General features: G+C 42.4%; 1 protein-coding gene across 5 annotated transcripts in view; it reads left to right on the top strand.

Moving 5' to 3' along the window:
• Positions 1-23,811, top strand: part of LOC100083893 (collagen alpha-6(VI) chain) — a 78,699-nt gene that overhangs the window by 43,029 nt on the left and 11,859 nt on the right. For all 5 annotated transcript variants that reach the window (XM_029070786.1, XM_039912829.1, XM_029070781.1 and 2 more), the window contains 16 exons: positions 1,110-1,172; positions 2,462-2,524; positions 3,184-3,246; positions 5,019-5,081; positions 5,325-5,375; positions 6,821-6,856; positions 8,030-8,092; positions 9,838-9,900; positions 11,142-11,177; positions 11,288-11,324; positions 12,240-12,251; positions 13,183-13,676; positions 16,539-16,632; positions 19,401-20,054; positions 21,880-21,973; positions 23,059-23,255. In XM_029070786.1, coding sequence (XP_028926619.1) covers positions 1,110-1,172; positions 2,462-2,524; positions 3,184-3,246; positions 5,019-5,081; positions 5,325-5,375; positions 6,821-6,856; positions 8,030-8,092; positions 9,838-9,900; positions 11,142-11,177; positions 11,288-11,324; positions 12,240-12,251; positions 13,183-13,676; positions 16,539-16,632; positions 19,401-20,054; positions 21,880-21,973; positions 23,059-23,255 — 2,083 coding nt within the window. The remainder of the gene's footprint in view (positions 1-1,109; positions 1,173-2,461; positions 2,525-3,183; positions 3,247-5,018; positions 5,082-5,324; positions 5,376-6,820; positions 6,857-8,029; positions 8,093-9,837; positions 9,901-11,141; positions 11,178-11,287; positions 11,325-12,239; positions 12,252-13,182; positions 13,677-16,538; positions 16,633-19,400; positions 20,055-21,879; positions 21,974-23,058; positions 23,256-23,811) is intronic.

Raw genomic sequence — 23,811 nt, 5'->3', positions numbered from 1 at the left:
TTGTTGTAGGAGGTGGAATTTTAGGAGCCCTTTGAATGTGAGGAGGAGTTTGGGTCTGTCGGTCATTTGTGGGGAAAGAGGAAGTTTCAAGCCAGGGAAGAGCAGGCGTGATGGGATGCTGGTAGAAGAACTGAGAATGAAGGAGAGTTAGGCCATTTTGGAGGGAGTGAAGACAGTGAACTCTGGAATGGCAGCTGAAGAAAGCAGAAAGGTGAGGAGGGGCGTGTTGGGGGAGAGTCTTGAAGCCAATCGTGAGGAGTCTCTGCTGCAGAGGGACACAGCAGTTCAGTGGAAGGTTTTGACGGGACAAGCAATTTTCCATGCCCTGCGGTAGAGTATAAATTGGAGATGGTGAGGCTAGAGAGAGACCATCAAGGAGGCTTATAAAAGTCTAGCCATGATAATCAATCAGTAGGATTTACTGAGCATTTACTGTGTTCAGAGCACTGAACTAACCCCTAGGGAGAGTACAGTACAACAATGAGAAGGCCAGAGCTTGTACCAAAAGCAGTAGCTGTTTGGTGGGGGGAGGAATAGGTAAAATCAGGAGGAGATGTGTAAGAAGAACTGGAAGGATTTAGCCGCAGACTGCTTGTGGCAGTTGAAGCACAGGGAGGAGCTGAGGATGGTTGGTTGATTAACTGAGAGAGGAAGGTTAGGAGGAGGAGTGGGTTTGGGGGAAAGGTAAAGAGGGGTTTTTTTGGACTGAATTTGAAGCGCTGGCTAGACATCCAGGTCATTATAGGTCAGATGAAATTAGAGGTCATGGCTAAAGCAAAAGTTCAGATTGAATTAGGCTGACCTAAAATGAACCTTGTAGAATTTTTGTCTGTACTTTGAAGCAGGATCTCGAAGTGGAACTTAAGGTTAAAATTGTAAGCAAAAACTAGAAAGAATGTGGGGGCATTTGAGTTCTTCAACAGTGCTGAAAAATGAGGTCCAATTTATGGTAACGATACATTGAAATCCTCTGACGCGATGGTGATTTTGAGGCTCTTCAGCAAAATGTCTGCTATCCTAGAATAATTTCAAAAGTCAAGATAGAGAAATAAGCTGTTGTTGTTGACAATTTTAAGAAAATATCCTTAATTTGAAAAATCTTCATTCAGGGAAGAGATGGAGAACTTGGTTTCAAGGGTGAAGAAGGATCAGCTGGCTATAAAGGACCACAGGTACATTTAATATTTTAAGAATAATGCTGTGGTACGTGAGTGTGTGTTATGTATCATGCATGCTCTTCAACAAATGAGATTACCACTTTATCTCCAGTATTATACACACGCGGCTTTACGATTGCTGACATTTGAAGCTAGGAACTTATTCTTATTCCCGGACTGTCGGGAAGAAAAGGTGGCAAATTATATTGATTGGTTATCGGTGTTTTAATAATTAGACCAAACAAGTTGGTTTCTCATGAGTGGGCACTAACCTGGGTCGTAGCCCAGGTATAACCAGCAAATTGTTGAGGCAAATGGATTTGCAGGGGAGATGGAAAAACAATGTGCCAGGATCATTTTTTTTAAAATCTATAGTATTTAAGTGTTTACTGTGTGCTGGGCACTGTATTAAGCACTGGGGTAGATACAAGATAATCAGGTTGGGCACAGTCTGTGTCCCATATAGGGCTGACAGTCCCATTTTGCAGATGTTAACAGGCACACAGAAGTGACTTGCCCAAGGTCACACAGCAGACAAGGGGTGGAGCCAGAATTAGAACCCAGACCCTCTGATTCCCAGGCCTGTACTCTTTCCGTTAGGCCACACTGTGCCTCTGAGCCTAATGAGCATTTAGCCTGAAATCACTGGTGGGCTGCCATCTAGAACCAGTGTTCCACCTGCCTTTAATATTTTCTCTAATAACCTGGACCCTGCTCATAGGTTCCATTGAATGTAACTGGAAATGAGCTTGTCATAAACCTCCCTGGGTACTCCTTTGCGGCCCACAGTGGTCCTTTTGTGGTTTTCACCTACCTAGGGAAATGATTCTAAATATAAGCTTTAATATTGCACCAAATGTGAAGGTGGAATCCCTACCTAGCCAACCCCTAATATGTTGTGTGTAGTTGTCTTATTAATTTAATTTGGACATCAAGCTTAAATTCTTGGCTTCTGTTCTCCACTATGGGCCAGCGGGAAAGAAAAGCAACCGATTCATTTTTTTGTGACTGAAAAATTCTGTGAGAACGTACATTTTAAAACTGTGCTTATCATTGTATCTATCCATCATATTTATTGAGCACTTCCCGTGTGTGTAGCACTCTACTAAGATTTTGGGAGAGTTCAGTGTAACAGGGCTGGCAGACGTGTTCTCTGCCCACAAGGAGTTTACAACCTAGAGACATTAAAGAATTAAATTATGGATATGTACATTAAGTCTGAGGGTGGGTGAATAAAGGATACAGAGGATACCCTATCTTTTTAAAGAGAATATTTCCTTCCTTTTGCCAAATTGCTTTTTAAGGGGTCGAGAGGAACTGTAGGCACTAAAGGGGAAAAAGGAACTCCTGGAAGTAAAGGACCTCAGGTATGTGAATGATTTATTATAATAAGCTAACACTACACCGAATTTATAGAATGTTGCTTTTTTTCTTCCCGGGCACTCTCTTACCCATTCTCTTATATGTCCTCACAAAATTCCTGGGAAGTAAAGTGGGGCATAGTGTAAATGAAGCAACTGAGGCCTAGCGAGTATTTCTTGCCCAATTCTGAAACAGTGAGTCACTGGTGAGTAGGGCTGTGGAGCCCAGACCACCCACCTCCAGCCCAGGCCTCTTTATAGTATATTGCACTTCCTCCCTCTGTGTAATTGACCTTTCATTCATTCATTCATTCAATAGTATTTATTGAGCGCTTACTATGTGCAGAGCACTGTACTAAGCGCTTGGGATGAACAAGTCGGCAACAGATAGAGACAGTCCCTGCCGTTTGACGGGCTTACAGTCTAATTGGGGGAGACGGACAGACAAGAACAATGGCACTAAACAGCGTCAAGGGGAAGAACATCTCATAAAAACAATGGCAACTAAATAGAATCAAGGCGATGTACAATTCATTAACAAAATAAATAGGGTAACGAAAATATATACAGAGACCTTCATTCATTCTCTGTGAATATGAGAATATGGAGAGTTTTCTAAAAATTTATATTTTACACTAATGCTTGCACATCCAATTTCATTTCAGGGGCCTCAAGGACCAGGAGGGTCTAAAGGGAATCCTGGAAAATCTGGACTTGTAGGGGAAAAAGTAGGTCTTTTTTTGGTTGGTTGGTTGGTTTAATGAACTTATAACACCATTTTTCATCTCCCTCAAAAAAGAATACTTGAATTTCCCAGAAGAATGCCTGAATGATTTTCCTGGCATACGTTTTATTCTTTGTAACCATTTGTCATGGGTTCTTCTGGTCTCCAGCCCACATCTCTCTGTCAGTCAGTCTTTTTTTTATGGTATTTAAGTGCTTATTATGTGCCAGGCACTGTACCAAGCCCTGGGGTAGAGACAAGTTAATGAGGTTGGACGTAGTCCCTATCCCACATAGAGCTCCCAGTCTTAATCCCCATTTTACAGATGAGGTAACGGAGGCACAGAGAAGTGAAGTGACTTTCCTGAGGTCATACAGCGAGATAAGCGATGGAGCCAGGATTAATACCTTTGGGCTCCCGGGCCTGTGCTCTATCCATTAGGCCAGTCTGCTTCTCGTATTTATTGAGCGCTTCCTGTGTGCAGAGCAGTGTACCAAGCAGTTGGGAGAGGACAGTGTTACCAGAGTTGGTAGACATATGCCCTTGATCCACTTGACTGGGTTACTCCGCTACCGTTCAGCCACTATCACTGCTGCGGATAGTGCAGCGGGGCCCAGCGGCGTGACTGCGACCTGGCCTGCCAAAGCAGCACTGGTGTGGAAACATACAGAGGCGCAAAACGAGCAGTGGCCAATCCGTTCCCAATATTTGGCCATAACTAGATTTCCAAAAGGAAATTCAAGCTAAAATAATTCCAAATGGATTTTCAGATCTTTCTAGATAGGATCGAATCATCAGCATCGGCGGCAGCGACTAATCCACTGAAGGAAGGGATCATGATTTTTCAATACAGCTCGACCAAGGCTTGCTTACATCCCTACACCTGGAATTGTTTAGTTAAAACATGTGGTTGCTTCAGCTGCACAACTGGCCTGTGGAACAGCCCCTCGGTGCCTTGGAGTTTAGCAGTTTCATGACTCATGACTCATAACCGGAGAGAAAGGTGCATGTGCGGAATTTCAGAGTTCTGTCGGTTTGGTAGCACCTTACCAGCATGTCCAGAGCTTTCCCAGTTTTGATGGCTGTTGGCCAGTGTAGGCTCTGGCTCAGGTGGACCAGCTGAACCAACTTGTACCAGCCCTGATTTAGGTATTATTTAAAAATTTCTTAGTTTTTGGTGGCTGAAAGCCCTTTGACTGTTCACATCAAGATGGTCTCTCTTAGACTCTAACTCCCAGAGGGTACCGACTGTGTCTATTTCACTCACTTTGTCTAAGTCCCAGCCGACAGTTGCTTAATACATGTTTTTAATGATGATTCTGTTACAGATGAAGTTCAGTCACACAATATGCTCCGGAAGGCCCTGGTGTAATACCAGAGAACTTTTGGTTTTTCCAGATAAGGTCCACCCACACAGTTCTTAATTTTGTAAAATTTCAGTGGCCCTGAAAAGTCTCCAGTTGCCTGGTAAACTCACTTCCCCTTCCTCACCCAAGCCCCAAAAAAGGAGCTGTTTTTGCCAAACAGGGTAGTGGGATCATTTAACTCTAAATGCCCAGTCCTGAGTCTGGCTGAAGAATTCTTGGCATCCGAGGCCGCCCCCGATAGGACACTCATTCCTTGATGCCACACACCCTGGATCAGTGCGAAGGGGTCCTAATGGGTCAAAGTCTGTGAAGTGAAACTGGATTTTCTGGATTTGCTACTGAGAAGAGGTTAGAAAAAAAGCGGAGCCAATTTTCACTGACTGGAAGCCATTCTTGTTTCATTTAACAGGGAGAACCTGGAAACCCTGGAAGGGAAGGCCTCCCTGGGCCACATGGTGATCGAGGAGTTCAGGTTTGTATACTTTGGTCACGTCGACCTTCCCACTTAAAATCCATTGACATTCTGAAACGACTTTGGACTTATGCCCAGAGAAAGAAAGCTCAACTACCCTTCCTGATGTTCTCCTATAGATTAGAGTAGTGGTCTTCCATCCAGACACCATCGGGACTCTGCCATTTGGTATGGGGATAAGTATCTCTGCCCCGAATAACCACTTACAGCTGATGTAACCAAACTGAATTTGTGTCCCCGTAGGGAGAGTATGGCAGACCAGGATATGGCCGGACCGGAAGAAAAGGAAACAAGGTAAATATAAGAAACTGTGACTCAAAACTTTAACTTCATGTCACTTTAGGAAGCATTGCTTCAAGCTGCCCCATCACTTCGCTTGGGATATTTGGGAGGGATTTAGCAGCAACTGATGAGCTTCACCAGGGCTGTGCCTTGGCACTCAACTGAGACCCGAGGGAAGTGGTTTCAGAGGATGGTGTTTATATATCCCTGCATCTTAGAAGCGCAAAATGCAATCCTCTGAATACCTTTAACTTTTGAACTTGGTTCAGTGTCATTTCAAAAGTTCTCATTTTACAGGTCTGTTGGGAAGAGATAGATCAGTTTGTATTTGAGTGCTTACTGTGTTCAGGGCACTGTACTAAGCATTTGGGAGAGTTCAGCACAGTAGAGGTGGTAGACACAATCCTTCCCACAAGTTGTTACAATCTATAAGGGGGGACAGATATTAAATTACAGATAAGGGAAATGGGCAGGGAGAGGAATACGGTTATAAGTGTTTTGGGGCTATCAAATGTTTGTGGGGTACAGATCCCAGTGCATAGGCGACCCAGAAAGGAGGGCAGATAGGAAACACGAGGGCTTAGTCGGGGAAGACCTGTTAGAGGATTTAAGTAGGGATTTGAAGGAGGGGAGGGAGTGGTTGGTTAGACGTGAGAGGAGAGGGAGTTCCAGGACAGGGAGGACATGGAAAAGGGAGTTGGGGCACAACAGATGAGATCAAGATATAGTGAGTGGGTTGGTGTTAGCAGAGTAAGGGGTACAGACTGTGATGTAGTAGGAGATCAGCGAGGTAAGGTAAAAGCTAACTGAGTGAGGGATATTAGTTAATAAATGTAAGTCAATCCTTAGAAAATACCTGCATTAAAAGCATTATTCCTTGTTAATCACTATTCTGGCAGTTACAGATTGGAAAAATTCCAAATACTTTAGGTTGTTTTATACAGTTAACTGTCGGTTTAAGCAACAACTGATCTGATAAACATGATATTAGCACAGTGTTAAGGGTGAACCAAAATGGACTTTGAGTCCTTATTTATAAATGCCAGTCCCCACACTAAACCCTCTTAGAGTCTTTGAGAGGCTTATTTTCAGGAAACGTTCTTGTCAGTGCTTGACCATCAGTTATTTGCTATTACATTTAATATCAAAAATGATTATACTTGTTGGTAACTCGCATCCGAATTAGAATAGCAAAGCAAGTCTCTGTTAAAGAAGAGGAGCATTGGAGGGCCCGTACGCTACACGAGAAAGTTAACAGTTTTCCGGGGCACAGTCAGGTTCTGAAAGCTTCTGCAATTCTGCTTGTTTGGTCTTTGGACAGAATTTCTTGCTTTCAAGCCTGTTTCTTTCATTTGTGATCCCAAAGCTAAGATCACATGAGTCTAAAGTGAATTACTTGCCATAAACCTGCACATTAAGAATGAAAATCAGTTAATTTTCTGTGCTACAAATTACAGGGACAAAAGGGATCCCCAGGAGATAGTGGACTAAAGGTACAGTGATCTTCACTTTTTCTACTGTTACGTGGAACATCAGCTTCTGTTTGAGGATGAAAAGGAGTTAGAACGGAGGGATAAAGAAAACAGTAGCTCAGATACATTCCCTGGACTTCATCTTATACGAATCATCTTGAAATCTTCAGAGCCCAAAGAGATTTTCTCTTTAAACTTCCTTTCCTCCCTGCAATTAATTGGTTTATTGTACCACATGGTTGTTTACATCTAAAACTCATCCCTGAAGCCTCTAAGGACTCTGCCGTAAATTAAATGGAAAGACAGCTAGCTTTCTCTTAGTATCATTTTCCTTCAAGAGTTGGGCCTGGTCTTGGTTGGAGGGAAATGGGGTAGGGGTGGGGAGTCAGCTAATGGAATTGGTTCTCCATTTTGCTTTCTTTAATTTTTTTTTTCCCAGTAGATTGTATTTTATGGGTTGTTGACCCAGGCAAAACTCTGAATGAGGCAGCTATTTAAGTAGTCCCAACAGCTCAGAAATTTAATGACTTTAGCCGTGAGTTTACCATCATGGCCTTTTTTTCCATTTAGTTATTGAGAACCTGAAAGGATCCATCCATACTCGATCTGTGGGATGTGGTCACGTAATTTAGAATCAAAATAGCCTGTGTGCCCCTAGCACAGACAAAAAGGACCATCTACCATTATGTGCTAATCTCATTTTCTGATTTTTCTAATACAGATGGAAAATTCTATTATGCATAAATGTAAAGAGTGGAGGGGGAGCAATATGTTCCCCATGTTTTCCCAGGTGAATTAGGGCAGGATTTGTCCCTGATTCTTCTTCGTTTCAGGAGTCTTTTTTTTTCTTTTTTGAAGATTTTTGGTGATCATGTGGAAAAGGGTATGAGTGTTTGATGTCTTCTGCCCAAAATAAATGTTATTACAAATGGAACATTTGCATTCTTAGGTTATAAAGAAAAACAACTTGGAAATGTGTAAGCGTGGGTGTCCTTGCTGTTGACTCTTAGTTCAGTGTCAGAACTGCATTTGATAGTGTTCTGGCATGTAGCTTTATTCTGCAGGACAGATGTTTAAAAGCACATTGACCTGTCCCATCGTGATACTGTGAGTGCTCTTTAGAGTGGAATGGTAATAATGTTTACTTCTTTAGCTTTATAAGAAGCCTTAATAATTTGGTATCTAATTCCTCAGGGTGATGTAGGTGGTCTTGGAATTAAGGGAGATCCTGGTCCCAAAGGATTAACAGGGCAAATGGTGAGCAGTCCTTTTTTTAAACCTTTAAAATGTTAAGTCTGAACAATTTTGCTAATTTATTTTAGAATCCCTTGAGTAGTTTAGGGCACCCAGGAAATATTGAAAACCATATTATGTTTGTGCTGGGTAATCAGTATATATCCACAGTCTATAAATTATAGACTTATACATCCCTAGCCATCATCTCTTGGAATTTTAAACCATCTTTCACTTCTCGGCCTCCTCATTTCTGACATTCGCTGATGATTCTCATTCACCTGGTAAGGAAAACTAGCAGGTATTTATTTTCAGTGAATGCGACATTAATATCTTCCAATCAAAACTGTAGAATAGTTCTCACTGAGGAAAGGCAGGTTTTTTTTTTCATTTATGGAATCAAATTCAATAGTAAATCCTAAACTAGCGTAAGATCTTTTCAAGTGATGAGTTGGGAAATTGGATGGGGAGGGTTGGCTGTGTGAGGGAAGCAGAGGTAGTCTTGCAAAGAGGTAGCGAGAGGCAGGAAAGACAGAGAGAAGTCCAGTTCTAGAGATCCCAATTCTGTTGGCTTGTGTACGTGGCACTAAGGTTTAATCTCTCCAAGATCCTCTTATGATTCTACCTGAAGTTCCCCTGGGTCTTCCCTTTCTCTAGAGTTCTATTCTTCGTGGGAATGGTAGGTCAGATGTTAATGGTTCAATGGACCCATTAGTAATTCTAGCGTGAAAGAGCTGGAATACAATATTTCTCATTTGATGGGGTACATTTTGTTAGCCCCAAGAGTATTAGATGAATCATAAGGAGGATAATTATATTTAAGCCGTTACTATGTGTCAAGCACTGTGCTAAGTAGTTACAGATATAAAATAATTAGATCAGGCACAATCCCTGTCCCACATGTGCCTAAGGGGAGGGGGGAACAAGGTTAACTTCAGTTTTACAGTTGAGGAAATGGAGGCACAGAAAAGTTAAGGACTTGCCCAAGGCCACAAAGCAGACAAGTAGTGGAACCGCGATTAAAGTTCCGGCCCTCTAACTCTCATGCCCCTGCTCTTTCTATAGGTAGCACTGCTCCCCATCCATTTTATTATCTCTAAATCTATTGGGTTTACCATCCAATTTATTACATTTTGGTGACAGTCCCCTACTGCATGATGACTGGTTTGACATTTCTCATTTGTGTGTCTTTTTGTGGCTGAAATATTTTTGGCCTGGCCCTTACATGATAGGTAAGATTACACTTTTTTAATGGTTTTTAGGCACTTACTATGTGCCACGCACTGTACTAAGCACTGGGGTAGATACAAGCTATTCAGGTTGGACACAGCCAGCATCCCTCAGTCTTAGCCCCCATTTCACCGATGCGGTAACCAAGACACAGAGAACTGAAGTGACTTATCCAGGCTCATACAGCGGAGAAGTGGTAGACCTGGGATTAGAATCCAGGTCATTCTGACTCCCACGCCCATTTTTTATCCACTAGACCCCGCTTCTCCTATAAAGATCCAATACCAACCTACAGTGAATCCTAAGTGATGTTTTACAGCGCTGTGTATGGTAAAGTCTATACTGAACAGAAAGAGAAACCAAAGAGTGGGGAATGGTTCCCTCAAACGGTCCATTCCCTTCCTAGGAGTGAGAAGTTTGGTTACCATCATTCCCCTGAGCCGGCCCCACCCTTATTGCTCACATGAGCGTTCACTGTATTTTAAAATCTTGTTGAAATTGATTAAATCCACCTGTGTAACTTATGTGACCATCTGTAGGGTCCAGCAGGAACATCTGGATCTGTAGGTACTCCAGGATCACAGGGACCTCCGGGACAAAGGGTATGTGTACACATGTAAACTGATGTATGTTTGCTTGGAAAAGCAGTAGTCTTGTTAGTATTTCAATTAGTGTTTCCCCACTACTATGATAGACTATTTCAGTTTTTCAAGCCCCAGCCTCAGCGTGGGCAAAGGAATTCTTCAAGTGGCAAATTATTCATGTTTGAAGAAACAAGACTATTAATGCCCCCATTATGTTTATTAGGCCCTTAATAGAATGTGGGGCTATTTTACAAAGTTAAATCAATCAAACTTGTTCATGGTTACTTATTTCTGTTTTCACTCCATGGGAAGAACAAATAATGGATGTACCTAAGGGAAAGTGAAAAACTTTGTGGCTATATTTGTGATGTTTCTAACTTTTTTGAGATTACCAATCATTAAGTGGAGAAGAATAGAAATGGGTAGAGAAGAACAAAGGAGGCAGAAATTCCCCTCCTTCTGGTCTCTTACCACTCAGACTGCCTGAAGTTACGGGGCATATCTGCCACTTAGAGCTATTTCAATCTTCTGTAGCATTACTATGATAACCTTTTTACATTGGATGATATTAGTCTGTTTAACTCTACCACATGTGTGGTGAATTCTTAAGGCAGATAATAAGCAGTTAAATCAAAGAGGGTGTCTAGAACTTCCGGCCTCACTGCCAGACTGGTACCGTCACCTTTGATTTTTACAAAGCTGTGTGGCAGGTTCCTGTTTCATTATTGGATCGGCAAAATAAGGAAGAGGAAAAGGGCTACTACGTGGGATAAATAACACTGCAGATTTGGAAAAGCTTGCCATTTGTAGTCCACCTGCCTCATCGGTGAAATTAAGATGCATCATCGTGTCTACCAACTCGATTATATTTTATTTTCCCAAGAGCCTAGGACAGAGTTGCACGTAATAATTGCTCCGGTATCACTGATTAATCATCAATCAATAGCAGTGTTTGTTTCCCCTGTGGGCAGATGTTATTTCCAATAATTCTCTTATTCTCTCCCAGCTTCATAGTACCACGCTCTGTACACAATAAGAGCCAAATCGAACGCCTACTGTGTGGAGAGCACCGTACTAAGCATTTACAGGAGTAAGACATTTGAGTAGACGTGAACCCTCAAGGAGCTTACAGTCTAGTGGGGGAGACCCTTACTAAACTATTAACTCCTCAGTGCTCTCTCTTTGTGGCTAATGGATAAAATTAAAGAGTCAGGTGACACGGCACTAATCAACTGATGATCTATTTCTTGTTTTTCTAGGGGGCTAAAGGCCCGCAGGGGCTGACTTCATTTGCCGTACGTATCTTGGACGTTGCAATCAAATCCCCACCTTGAGAAAGAAATGATCCCAATGCTTAGCCTTCTGTATAATTTTAATTTTTTCCATTTCACTTTTACATCCGCAGCAATGTGACCTTGTTCAGTTTGTGCGAGATCGCAGCTGTAAGTATCCTTGGTTCATAAATGGTCAAAAAAACTAACTGCGTTTTAAGCAGTTAGTGGAGGTAGTCGTTGCCATTAAGGCGATTAAGATAAATCCAAATCTTCAGATAGCACTCATTAAACATCTCATATATTTGTAAGTAGTAAAGTAATCTGATTTACTAGGTAGATTGAGAGAATAATGGAGCTATGGCTGTGGATATTTGGTTGGAAATTGTAATTTTATAGAATTAAATGGACTGAAAACTACCTTATCAGTTTCCACCCTGGCCTGTATTATATTTGAAAGTTTCTTTTCCTATGAAAGGGTAGAATTGCAAATAATTTCTATCAGGTTATCCAAGTTTTTTCCTCTAATTTCTCCCAGATTCTCAAAAAGCAAATCACATAAAAAACAGCAGATGTTCTTTTGTATGGAAAGGTTCTACTCAGAGGCTTCCCTTTCTCAGGGTTTTGGATATGAATAACTAAGTGAAGGGAATTCTGGGGCAGGTGGAAATAAAGGAACAAATTTTGATGCGATTTTACCAAAATCAAAAGGCCAAGATTGGTGGGGTAACAAAATCAGAGTATTAGAGGGTGTGTTTTGTAAGGAACAACCAATACCCTACTTTCAACACAAATACTGATGGGGAAGGCTTTCTCCATGAGAAATACAGGGAAAATGAGAAAGCTGGCATCGAAGAATTACCATTCTCCATTACTTAATTGTCTAACTTTGGTTTGCTGGAAGCTGCGGTGCTATAAATATTTTAATTAGAGCATTGCGAAAGGAAAAATAAAGTTCATCTGCAAAACAGTTTTCCAACATAGAACAGTGTTAGGCACATGGCAAATGCTTAACAAATATGATTAAAAAACTATTTAAAGTAACACTAAAAAGCCTAACATACTTTATTTTTAAATATTTTGCAGCATGTTGGAAAGGTGAGTGAGCATTCTTTGACTATTTTATTAACAAAAATAATTATCTTTAATAAATATATTATGAAGGAACCTTTTCAATGCAGTGAGATCTTATTTTCAACAGTCTACATAGGTTTTCACCCGTTGTATGAGACACTTCTGCTAAGTTTTACTATTGGTGTGGTGGGAGGGCAAGACTGTACATTTAAAATTTTTTTTAATCTCAATCCTCTCCTAACTGGATTTATGTGATAACATCCCCCAGTTATTACTTTTAACTGTAAATTACTCTATTTATTACTGTTTTTGTAAATTCCCCTTTTTGCTTCTTATACTCAAAATGAGCCTTACAGAATCTAACCTGTGCATTCTGGCTAAACTGGAGAGGGGCTAGGATTGGGGAATATGAACTCAGCAGATCGGAACATTGACCTTGGACCCTAACGATCAAGAATGACACTAAAATCAGGGCTTGAAGTAGACTTTCCTGTTGTATGACAAGACATCATTTCAATTATCAGATCGAGAGAGAGAAATTCTGAACCGTTAGTAGAAAGAACAGGGATGGAGAGTCAAATGTTTCATTCATTGAAAATAAGTTATTTTTACATTCTCCTTTTTGAACGCTGCATTCCTGTAAAATTTTCTCTAAACAGATCTATGGGAATATTCAAAATCTCCAGTAAACCAATGTTTCAGAAAAATAGAATTAGTTCGGGGACTCACTTCCAACTTCCCGGTATTTGCCTCTGATTTTTTTTTTTGGATTGCCAGCTGGCTCAGGAAAAAAGGAGTAGAAATATCATCTTCAGTAGAGTTTGTCTATGAGGCTGTCATAATACAATCATAGCAGCTGTGTTCTACACTCAGTTGATTAAAGCACTATTGCTTTGGACATTGAAAAAAATTACATTTTTTTCATGTCACACATCTTCCCCTGACTTTCTTCCAGGAAAACCAGACTGCCCTGCATATCCAACGGAGTTGGTTTTTGCAATAGACATGTCACGGGTTGTCACGGAGAGAAGATTTTCTGAAACAAAGGATATGATCGTATCGATCGTGAATGACACCAAAATCAGGACAAGAAACTGTCCAGTGGGAGCAAGAGTCTCTGTCGTCTCTTACGGTACCAAGACCAGAAACCACATCCGCCTGTCAGACCACTACCAAAAGAAAAAGCTTATAGAAGAAATAAATAAAATAGCTTATGAAAGAACAACACGGGACCAGAACCTTGGCCAGGCGATGAGATTCGTGGCTAAGAATCTTTTCAAAAGAACCCTCCGAGGCGCTAACGTGAGAAGGATCGCTGTATTTTTCAGCCATGGTCTACCGGCAGATCCTCTGACACTTGCCACAGCCACCATGGAGTTCAGTGCCCTCAATATCATTCCAGTTGTCCTTGCTTTCAGTGATGAGAGAGCTGTCCAGGATGCCTTTGAGGTAAAAAAAAAAAAAAAAAAAAAGTACCAGAGTTCTTTTTTTTTTTTTTTTTGGTATCAGCATTACCAACTTCCTTTCCAGACAACCAAGCCAAAAAAAGTATACGTTGAACAGCTGCAGATTCTTTTGAAATTATCAAAGTTAGGGATGCTCTGCCAAATGCATTCTCCTTGTGGACCCACATGTGTCTACATTATTATCATTTTGATTGTAATTTTGGAACCGTTAAGCACTATGTCAAGCACTGGCGAAGATACAAGTTAATCCGGTTGGATATGGTCTCTGTTCCGCACGAGGCTCACAGTCTGCACTGAGCTCAGTGAGCACAGTGACCATCTAACCAACTGCAGTTTTTAGTATGTCAGCTACGTAAAGTCACTGAAGCACGGTGATATTATGTGCCTTTACTAAGGGTGATTATCTTCATCCCAAGTAAGAAGTTATGAAGCCTTTCGATCACATCACCTCACTCCGTAATTGGGCAAGTGGTCCCGACTTTGATGAGACGTAAACTTGCGGACAGAAGCTCTGGTTCTGCCTCAGTCGATCCATAGTATTCACTGAGGGCCCAATGCAAATAGAACAGTGATTCAACCATCCAGAATACCCCAATATGACAGACTGGCAGAGCAGCATAGCCTAGTGGATAGAGCACAGGCCTGGGAGTCAGAGGATGTGAGTTCTGTTTCCCACTCTGCCAACTGTCTTCTCTGTGACATTGGGAAGTCACTTCACTTTTCTGTGCCTCACTTACCTCATCTGTAAAATGGGGATTAGGACTGTGAGTTCCATGTGGGACAGGGACTGTGTCCAACCTGGTTAGCTTGTATCTAGCCCAGTGCTTAGTATGTAGTAAGTGCTTAAATGCCCTTAAAAAAAAGAGCCCTGCCATCAAAGAACTCACAATCGAGTGGCTTCTATATTCCTCTTGGAATATATTTGCAGGGTATACACACATCCATTGAGATCTACCCAAGTCCTTCCTCAAAGTAGGAAACACTAAGGTGATGCTTTAGAATCTCAGAGATACCACTTATCATCACCATTTACAAGAAGAAAGGTGAAAGTTGCTCACTGAAATAGACTGAAGTGTCAGATCAAAGGTAAATCAGGTTTTGTAAGAACTAGGTTGTATGAGTTGGATTCCTTCTCGGGGGGTAAAAAGAGTGCTGGAACTTTGTCTCTTTTCTAGACATCATGATTTCCCACTCTGCCAGAAAACAAATCCTGAAAAGCCCCTTGACTCTTTTTGAGTATCAGGTGATGCCAATGATGGTGGTATTTAAGTGCTTTACTATATGTCAAGCTCTTTTCTGAGTGCTGGGGGAGATGCAAGTTAATCAGTCTGGCTCACATGAGGCTCATAGTCTAAGTGGGAAGGAGAACAAGTATTGAGTTCTCATTTTACAGATGAGGAAACTGAGGCACAACTTGTCCAAGGTCACACAGGCAATTGGCAGAGCTAGGATTAGAACAGGTCCCATGACTTCCAGGCCTGTGCTCTTTCCAATAGGCCATGCTGCATCTCCCTTGTAGTAATAAGTATTAAGCGCTTTCTGAGTAGAGAGCACTGGGAAAGAATACATAGATGGGAATTAGATAGGCATGAACCCTGGCCCTCAAAAGGGCTCACAGTCTAGAAATGTGTGGGGAAAGGGGACTGGTGGCATGTAATAAAGAGAAAGAAGAGACAATAAATACCGCAATTATTAAGAGATTAAGAGATGGAGAAAACCGTTGTCAACATAAGTGTACATGGACAGAGACCAAAATAAAAACAAAAGTCTCTAGGGTACGTGGCAGAACAGATTTTCAGGCTCCTCAGGGCTCAGACTCCAAAGATACAGTTGCACTATTATGAAACCTGCTGCAAGGGAATAATCCATAGCCTGAAAGCCAAAGCCTCATTGTGAGAGAAGAATAAAATTTTTCAGGACACCAGAAGCTATTTATTAAATGAGGCCCCGGAAGAGTTCATCTGTCCCATGGGAGGAAGGCAGGTCGCCCCAAAGCCAAGCCCAGTGGAACCCCAGTTATTGAGATGAGGAGTAAGTGGGCGGGGTGACATACTTGACGTACATCTCTCTAGGGACTAAGAACCCAGCCGAACAGCACTGTACGTGAAACAGTAGTTGTCATGTAAGAAGCAGGGCTGGAAACACCCTACTTTGGGCTCTGGGCATGGATCTGTTTAAGTTCTGGCCAGGTTTTTCCTTAAACTTTAAAGGCTGGAAGTAATTAGGAAATGAGTCAGTAATTAGGCAGAAGTCCTAAAGGAAACTGGATAGTTGATCTAACAGGAATTCACTGAACTCTGCCTCTTCGTTTTGCAACCTCCTTGTTGGATTTTTAGGGGCTTCTTGGCTTGTAGGACAACTCCAGAGTGCATCTGACTGCAGGGAAAACCATATGTCCTCTTAACCCAAGGACGTGAGACTGTAAGGTTTGGTTTGGAGGGGTGAAGACTCCCTTGCTAATAAATGTATGTAGTTGGTCAAGGTATGGGGTGAGAAGGCGAACAGTACAAAGTTTACAAGGAGGTGTGAATTTTCAAGTTTGAATATTCATTTTGAACCTACAGGTTAAGGGATTAAAGCTTCCAGAAAGCTTTGGACAAATTCATGGATGAGTAGTCCAAAATCGGTTCCTAATAGGGAAAGTTAGGAATGGTATTATGGCTATCAAGGAGGGTAATCACCAAACAGTTCCTCTGAGAATTCTTCAGTCACTGTCCACATAGGATGCTGTGTTGAATGGACTGTTAGCTTGAGCCAGTAATAGCATTTATGTTCAGTTTTCTTTTTTCCTTCAACAATAATTAAGCTTATTGAATCCCCCACCGTGTTTTTTTCCCCTATATAGCTCGATGACTCTGGCACATTTCAACTGATTTCTGTTCTGACAACTGGGAGTTCTGGTGCAGCAGAAAAACTTCAGCTGTGTACACTTTGCTATGGTACGGTCCCATTAATAAAAGAGAATTCGTTTAATGAAGCTGTGTTTACCCAGGATCACGCTTTAGTTATTATGCTGACAGCTCTTGGCAAGGATTTACATTCAGCTTTACAGTAATGTCCTAGAAGTTCTAAACAATATCAGCCTAAATGGTTGGGCCTCTTTTTATTTATGGCCATTTAGTGTAAATGTAGTTTCCGTTGGTTTGTGGTCAGAATTTGATCCCAATAATCGGACATAAGATAATTCCTCTCCAGAAAATGTGTTAAGTGTCAAAAGGTTGTCCTGAATTTGTATATAATGCTGCATTTCTCTAAATCCCTTCCCTCTTTCCTCCTCCACCTCCCCATCCAGGGTGGCAACAGGGTAGGGAGAAGATTAAGGAGGGGAAAACTGCAAAACCCGGAGTTCCTGGGACTAATCCTGTGAAACTCTAAAGGCACTGGTCCTGCCTGCCAGCCCTTAGAAGAGAGCATTTGAGGTGGCCGGAATCGGTAACGGGAAGAGGAAGAAAGAATTTTAGGCCGACTCAAGCCCAGCTTGCTGTTGTTTAAATTCTGCATTAATTTTTAAAAGTTTAGATTGAATGCTATTGTCAGTTAATTCATTTATTTAAAATCACCACAGAGCACAATGACCAACCTACAATCTGGGAGGAGTAGGTGCTACCTGACCACTTGTTAGAGTCCAAGAATTTAAGATGTGCCTTACCCACTGGGGTTGGTGCAAGAGTAAAGCCAATCAATTTAGCTGGGGTGATTCCAATTCTGGGATATGTGGATATCTTTTCTAAAACTGTGTGAGAGAAGATTACAAAGACCAGATTGAGATCTATCAATCAATGGTATTTGAGTGCTTCCTAGGTGCAGAGCACTGTACTAATGCTTGAGAGAGTACAACTCAAATGAGTTAGCAGGCACATTCCCTACCCACAATGAGCTTACAGTCTAGAGGGTGAGACAGGTGTTGATATAAATAATTTATGATAATTTAAAGATATGTTCATAAGTGCTGTGGGGTTGAGGGATCAGTCCGGTTGCTCCAAGAACTTTCCTCCAGGGACCCTTTCCAGTTTGTCACTGGCTACAGATTTGGCAACAGCACTCCAGTTTGGGGAAACAGGGAGTGAGATAAACTGCCAGAAAAACCCATGAAATTCTGGGGTGCCCTAGAGCACAGAATTGGGGGTATGCAATGGGTAATTTATTGTAATTTTCCAGTGTGTCCCCAGAAGAACATGCTGGGAAAGGGGCAAACCCCAAGCCATGGGCAAAATCTAAAATCTGACCTCTATCCCACTTCCATTTTAGTGTAACATTTCAGCTGGCTTGCAATGCACAACTTTTTCATGCAAGCTCATTACGGGCAGGGAACAGTGTTCTGCACCTAATGCTCAAAAATACCATTGGTTGGCCGATCACGGTTTGCACTGAAGAGTTCTAAGGACTATAAACTGAGGCTTGGGGCTTCCTCATCTCGCCTATTCAAGAGATCTTTTTAGTTTTTCCACCACGTTTTCCATATCCGCCCATTCCCTTTAATCGGGCGAGCCGTCATCCTTGTCCAGGCACTCATAATATCCAAGCTTGACTACTTTATCAGCCTTCTCACTGGTCTGCTTAAAGGCAGTGTCTCCCCTCTCCAGTCTATATCACTTCCCTCATCTGCTCTGGTGACCTTTCTAAAACATCGTTCTACACACATCTCTCAACTCGTGCAAAACCTCTATGGTTAATCTTGTAGCTTCTCATCAAACAGAAACGTGACCACATACTTTAAGGCACTACACCAGCTCTTTCCCTCATATATAACCCACTCTTATCCACTCTCTTCTACTGTACCCCGGTTTAATCTCTATCACTCCCGAGCTCAGTTTTTTTTAACTGTGCCACGTTTTCAACTTTCTCACCTTTCATTTTCTATCATTATTATTATTATTCCGGGGTAGATAGAAGATAACCAGATTGGACACAGTCCCTATCCCATTTTACAGATGAGAGAACTAAGGCACTGAAAAATAAAGTGACTTGCCCCCAGGTTACACTGCAGACAAGTGGCAGAGCTGGGATTGGAACCCAGGTCCTCCTGCCTCTAACTCAATCTCATTTCAAATCTTGTCAGACCACACCATTTTCTTTAATGGTATTTACTTGTGCTTACTGTGTGCCAAGCACTGTACAATGAGCTGGGGGTAGATTCAAGATAATCAGGCTGGACACAATCCCTATCCCACATAGGGCTGGCTCAAGGTCTGAGTCAGAGGTACGAGGCCCGATTTTACAGATGAGGTAATGGCGGCCCAGAGAAGTTAAGCAAATAGTTCAGGTCACAGAGCAGACAAGTGATAGGGCTGGGATCAGAACCCAGGCCCATGTTTTTTTCCACCACACCACGCTACTTCTGTCTCCATCTCTGAGGCCCTTCTAAAATGCCACCTCCTCCAGGAGGCTATAATTTTTCTTATCCTCAGGTCACATCCTTTCTTCTATCATCTCAGCACTTTTGCATCTCCATAGCTTCTAGGTCCTCACAATCTCTCTCTGCATTCTTGTACGCTTCAATTTACGTTCTCTACCACGACCATTTCTTCCTCTTATCTGCGATTTATTTAATGTCTGACTCCCTAATTTGATGGCAAGCCCCTTTGTGGGCAGGCTTGTTTTCCCCTTTAATTGTACCCTGCAAAATGCTTAATGCAGTGCCCTGTATAAAATAGGCACTCGATAAATACCATGGATTGAAGTGACAAGCGATTCTGTTCATTTGCAGATCCGTGCTTTCCAACAGGCTGCGTGATAAACCCGAGGCCCCCAGTGACTTCCTATGTGGATGCTGCTTTCCTCTTAGACGCACCTGAGAGTATGGGATTCTCCGCGTTTGAGGAAATGAGAGCCTTTCTAACCACTGTCCTAGACAACTTTGATATTACCTCAGAACCTGGAATTTCTGTCCAAGGTGATAGGGTGGCTTTGTTGAGCTACTCTTCTGAGAAACCGATACGACCAGCGAAGGTAGAGTTTGATTTAACCGCACAGGGAAACAAATACCTGATCAGGAAATATCTCCAGAACTCTCTGAAACAGCATAAGGGACAAGCTTTTACTGGTTATTCCCTGCAGTCGGCCATTGATGTCGTCTTCTCGAAGTCCACCAACATGAGAGACCATAAAATCATTTTTGTCATCACTGCTGGCAACGCAGGTCTTTTGAAAAACAAAGCGTCAGCGAAAGTATTTCTGAAAGCCAAGTGTCAGGGATATGCCATATTTGTGTTATCTCTGGGCTCTACACATCTCGACACAGAACTGGAAGCGCTGGCAAGCCACCCCCCAGAGCATCACTTGATTCGCCTGGGTCGAGTTCACAAACCTGATTATGACTATGCCGTGGGATTCATTAAACCGTTCATACGCTCGGTCAAAAGTAAGTGTTTAAATTCTTCCTCTTTTCTTTTTTACTAGGTCCATCTGTTCACGGGAAATATTGATGAACCAATATAGTATTTGGAAATCTCAGTCCAAATACGTGGTCTCAGTACATTAGAGAGATGGTGTGAGTGAACCGAAATGGGAGAGTCAGTATACATCACTTGCAGAAGGTGATCGCTCATTAGAAACTATGCTGTAGTTACTAGCATTATCGCTTTAGGGCTCTAGAGGAGAAAAATGACTGAAATGTTGATGTGACTTGCCAAACACATCATCCCTTGGAGTGATGTTAATGGAGGATGTGCTATCATATTAGGCTACGTGGCTAAAGTCCTTACCATAATCATTCTCCAACACCTTAAAATCCGTTTTTGTCGACAAAAATGGGTCCACGAAATAAATGACTACTGTAGATCTGTTTCAATTCTTGGGCAGATGTTGGGAAAAGAACACATTTTCTGGATAGCAAAACAGTGGAGACTGTGTGACAAACATGCCTCATAGAAATTTACATATTCTGCTTTGTAAATCTTTTTTAGGTTCATCTTTCTTAGGGATAGATTGTCTGAAAATCTTAGTAGGTTAGCATAAGGCAGACAAGTAAGCTGAAGTACCTAAAGAAAACCGAGAAGCTCTGCACCCACATGTTTAGAACAAGCTCTGTCAGCATTGTGGCCTAGAAGAAAGATTGGGAGCCTGGAAATTAATGTTCTGATCCCAGGCCTGCCAGTGACCTGCAGTGGGACTTTGAGCCACTTATAAATAGGCAAACTGTAGATAACAATCCTAGGAGGGAAAGAGGGACAGATATTTCTGTGCGGACAAAATGAGATGATATGTGAGAAGATACTTTAAGTTCTCAAGAAGAAAGACTCATTGAAAATTCAAATTGACATCGTTGCAAGCATGCTGAAGATGTGACGCTTCCCTCAGCACTATATTAAGGCACATTTAAAGGGCAATATTTATACTTTTGAATATACACAAATCTCACCGGTTGACCTCAGAATATTCATTATCTGTTACCATGTGAAACTGCCGGGCTGGAGTAGCTCTTTACACCTCAGTTCTCCTCACAATATCTGATTGATGCTACGGTGCCACTGAGCAGTTTATAGACCCTTGAAAAACCTAGTCCCAGTAAAAGCTATTTATCCGCTTCCTAATTACCCCAGGGGACAGGAAAGGGGATGCTCGGGGGACCTACATTTCAGAATTGTAGGGCTCTGGGTCAGTTCAAAACTGTTGAGATCAGTTCCTCTGTAGGACTTAGGGCACATGTACCATCTGAGCACTAACCCTATTGGATGCGGATGGGTTTCACAACCAATTCCTTTTGTAAATATAACAGGTATGACACATTTTACCACTCTGTTGGTGTATCTCTTGCTTTGAACTCTCTAAGCAAATACCACTGATTGTTTAGCATGCTTATATGTTGACCTGACCGGACCATCTACTAGGAAACATGCCTAGTAATTCCAGTGTGCTCTCACTAGTGTTCTGCGTAGCGTTGATTGGAGACCTTCCTCCACACTAGAGCCTTACTGCCTCCGTGGATCCATGCTACAGCCATCCCTCCCGATCCATCCCTTGCACCGGTTCCCGGAGTAGCACCTGGATCAGGATCGGAGCAATCTGCAGGGGAGGTGGTGGGGAGCCATCAGCGGTGCCATTTTGGAGCGTCTACGATGTCATTTGTTCACCTAAGGCCCCGTACCAGTGTCGAACCGGCTCTGTCGGAGAGGGGGAAAAATTATTTCGGAAAACCTATTTCAAGTTCAGACAAACCGTTAATGTTGACGATCTGTCCCTCTTAGAGTCAGTCGATCGGTATCCACCTACGATTTTGGAAAGCCGGTGCAGGACATCCTTGCTAGAAAGGGACTTTGCTTTAAGAAGAGATTCTCAAAGGTGAGTTGGAAAGCTTTTATTTTTAGTGGTTCATTTGTTGAGAAACTATAAGATCTCTAATGGACACCAGGATTCCAAGTGGAGGTTCCCATCTGCACAGAAGAGCCCATGTCTCTGCCTAGTGAATGCTTAAACTACTGTCATCTGGCAGTCAGATTCTCAGTTGCCAGTGTAACACCCCTTCTCAAATGCAGTCCTAAAGAGTTAATCCTCGGCGAGATTTTAGGTGGCTAAGGCTCACCGGCCCCGCGACCTCGGCAAAGTCAGGAGAGGATCGTTCATACGTTTTGGGGGATTTTTTTCTTCCTAATGTTCTTAAGTAAACTAAGTGGATCGGGTCTGAAACAAACTGCCTCCTGGGGGGGATCTGAGCTTCAGGGTGGCCCAGGAGTTTCCTTGGGCTCCCATCTGCCACAGGGTTCCCTCAGACTGAGCATGAAATGGGAAGGTCACGGTCAGGGCTGCACCCGGCCGCAACCTCTGTGGGAATATCCGCAGAGCGCTTCCTCCGTTCCTCTGGGTTTCCTGCGAGTCGGCGGGGAACTGTCCAGCAGAAAACACCTCCTGAAGGACCGCATGAAAGCAGAGCCGGTGCCATCCTGAGCCATTGGTGTAACCCATTTCTTGCCCCTCTGCCTGGATAGGAACAAACACCTGATATAATGTACGGGATCACTGAAAATCCATCCTAGCTAAATTAATAGAGCTTTCCCCGGCCATCGTGGACCTTTCTCCTGGGATTTTAGGACTCATCTAAAGGTACTGGGCAATTAAGAGCCCGACTTATTGCACGGAGGCATTACATGAACCTTAGAGGACTAGAAAAAAAAGAATAAATGGTGAAACGGCAAAAATAGATACTTATGTACAACATAACCCACACTGCATTTGAACATCACACTGTGGAAATCGATTCTCCACCTATATTTGTTAATTGCTAAGCTCAATAGGTAAAATGGTGAATTTTTATAGGGGAAATTCCTAAATGGCTGAAATGAGAATATTGTCACGATTCACCCAAGTGCACCAGAAATAACTATTGTGCCTATATTTATGGAAGCTTTCTTTTTTTTTATTCTTCCTAGCTTATTAACCGAAGAGTATATTGTTACAGCCTCGGGAGGAGGCTTATTAAGTGCTCCGGGACATTCAGACATTGTGTCGAATTCGAGGGAAAGTACAGATTTGTTCTATCCTGCCGAACAGATTTTAGTGCCTGAGGAAGCAGAAGTAAACTATGAAGAATCGAGGAATAGAGAAGAAATGATGAGCCTCTTTTCAGGTAAGGGGAAGAAATGATAAGACAACATAATAATTTCAAATTTTAAATCGAGCAGCTATTAGACTTTAAAATAACTGGATGCAGATCTTTAGCAAATCTTTCCTGCTCCCCCTTAAATTTCCCCCCAAGCTATAGCGACACCCAGGCTAGAGATCAGTTTTCTGGGTTCCCTCTTCTAGAACTCTTGGTTCCACCAGAGGAGCAGTATGGCTCAGTGCATAGAGCGCGGGCCTCGGAGACAGGTCATGAGTTCTAATACCGGCTCTGCCGTTTGTCTGCCGTGTGACCCTGGGCAAGTCACTTCCCTTCCTCTGTGCCTCAGTTACCTCCTCTGTAAAATGGGAATTAAGACTGTGAGCCCCACATGGGGCAACCTGATTAGCTTGTATCTACCTCAGCGCTTAGAACAGTGCTTGGCACATAGTAAGCGCTTAACAAATACCTTTATTACTATTATTGTTGTTGTTATTATGTGAAGCAGCTTGGCCTCGTGGATAGAGCAGCAATCTGGGAACCAGAGGACCCGGTCTCTAATCCCAGCTCTGCCACTTGTCTG

Source organism: Ornithorhynchus anatinus, chromosome 8 (genome assembly GCF_004115215.2).
Source record: "Ornithorhynchus anatinus isolate Pmale09 chromosome 8, mOrnAna1.pri.v4, whole genome shotgun sequence".
In the NCBI taxonomy this organism is placed as follows: domain Eukaryota; kingdom Metazoa; phylum Chordata; class Mammalia; order Monotremata; family Ornithorhynchidae; genus Ornithorhynchus; species Ornithorhynchus anatinus.
This window is presented reverse-complemented; position numbering and strand designations above follow the sequence as displayed.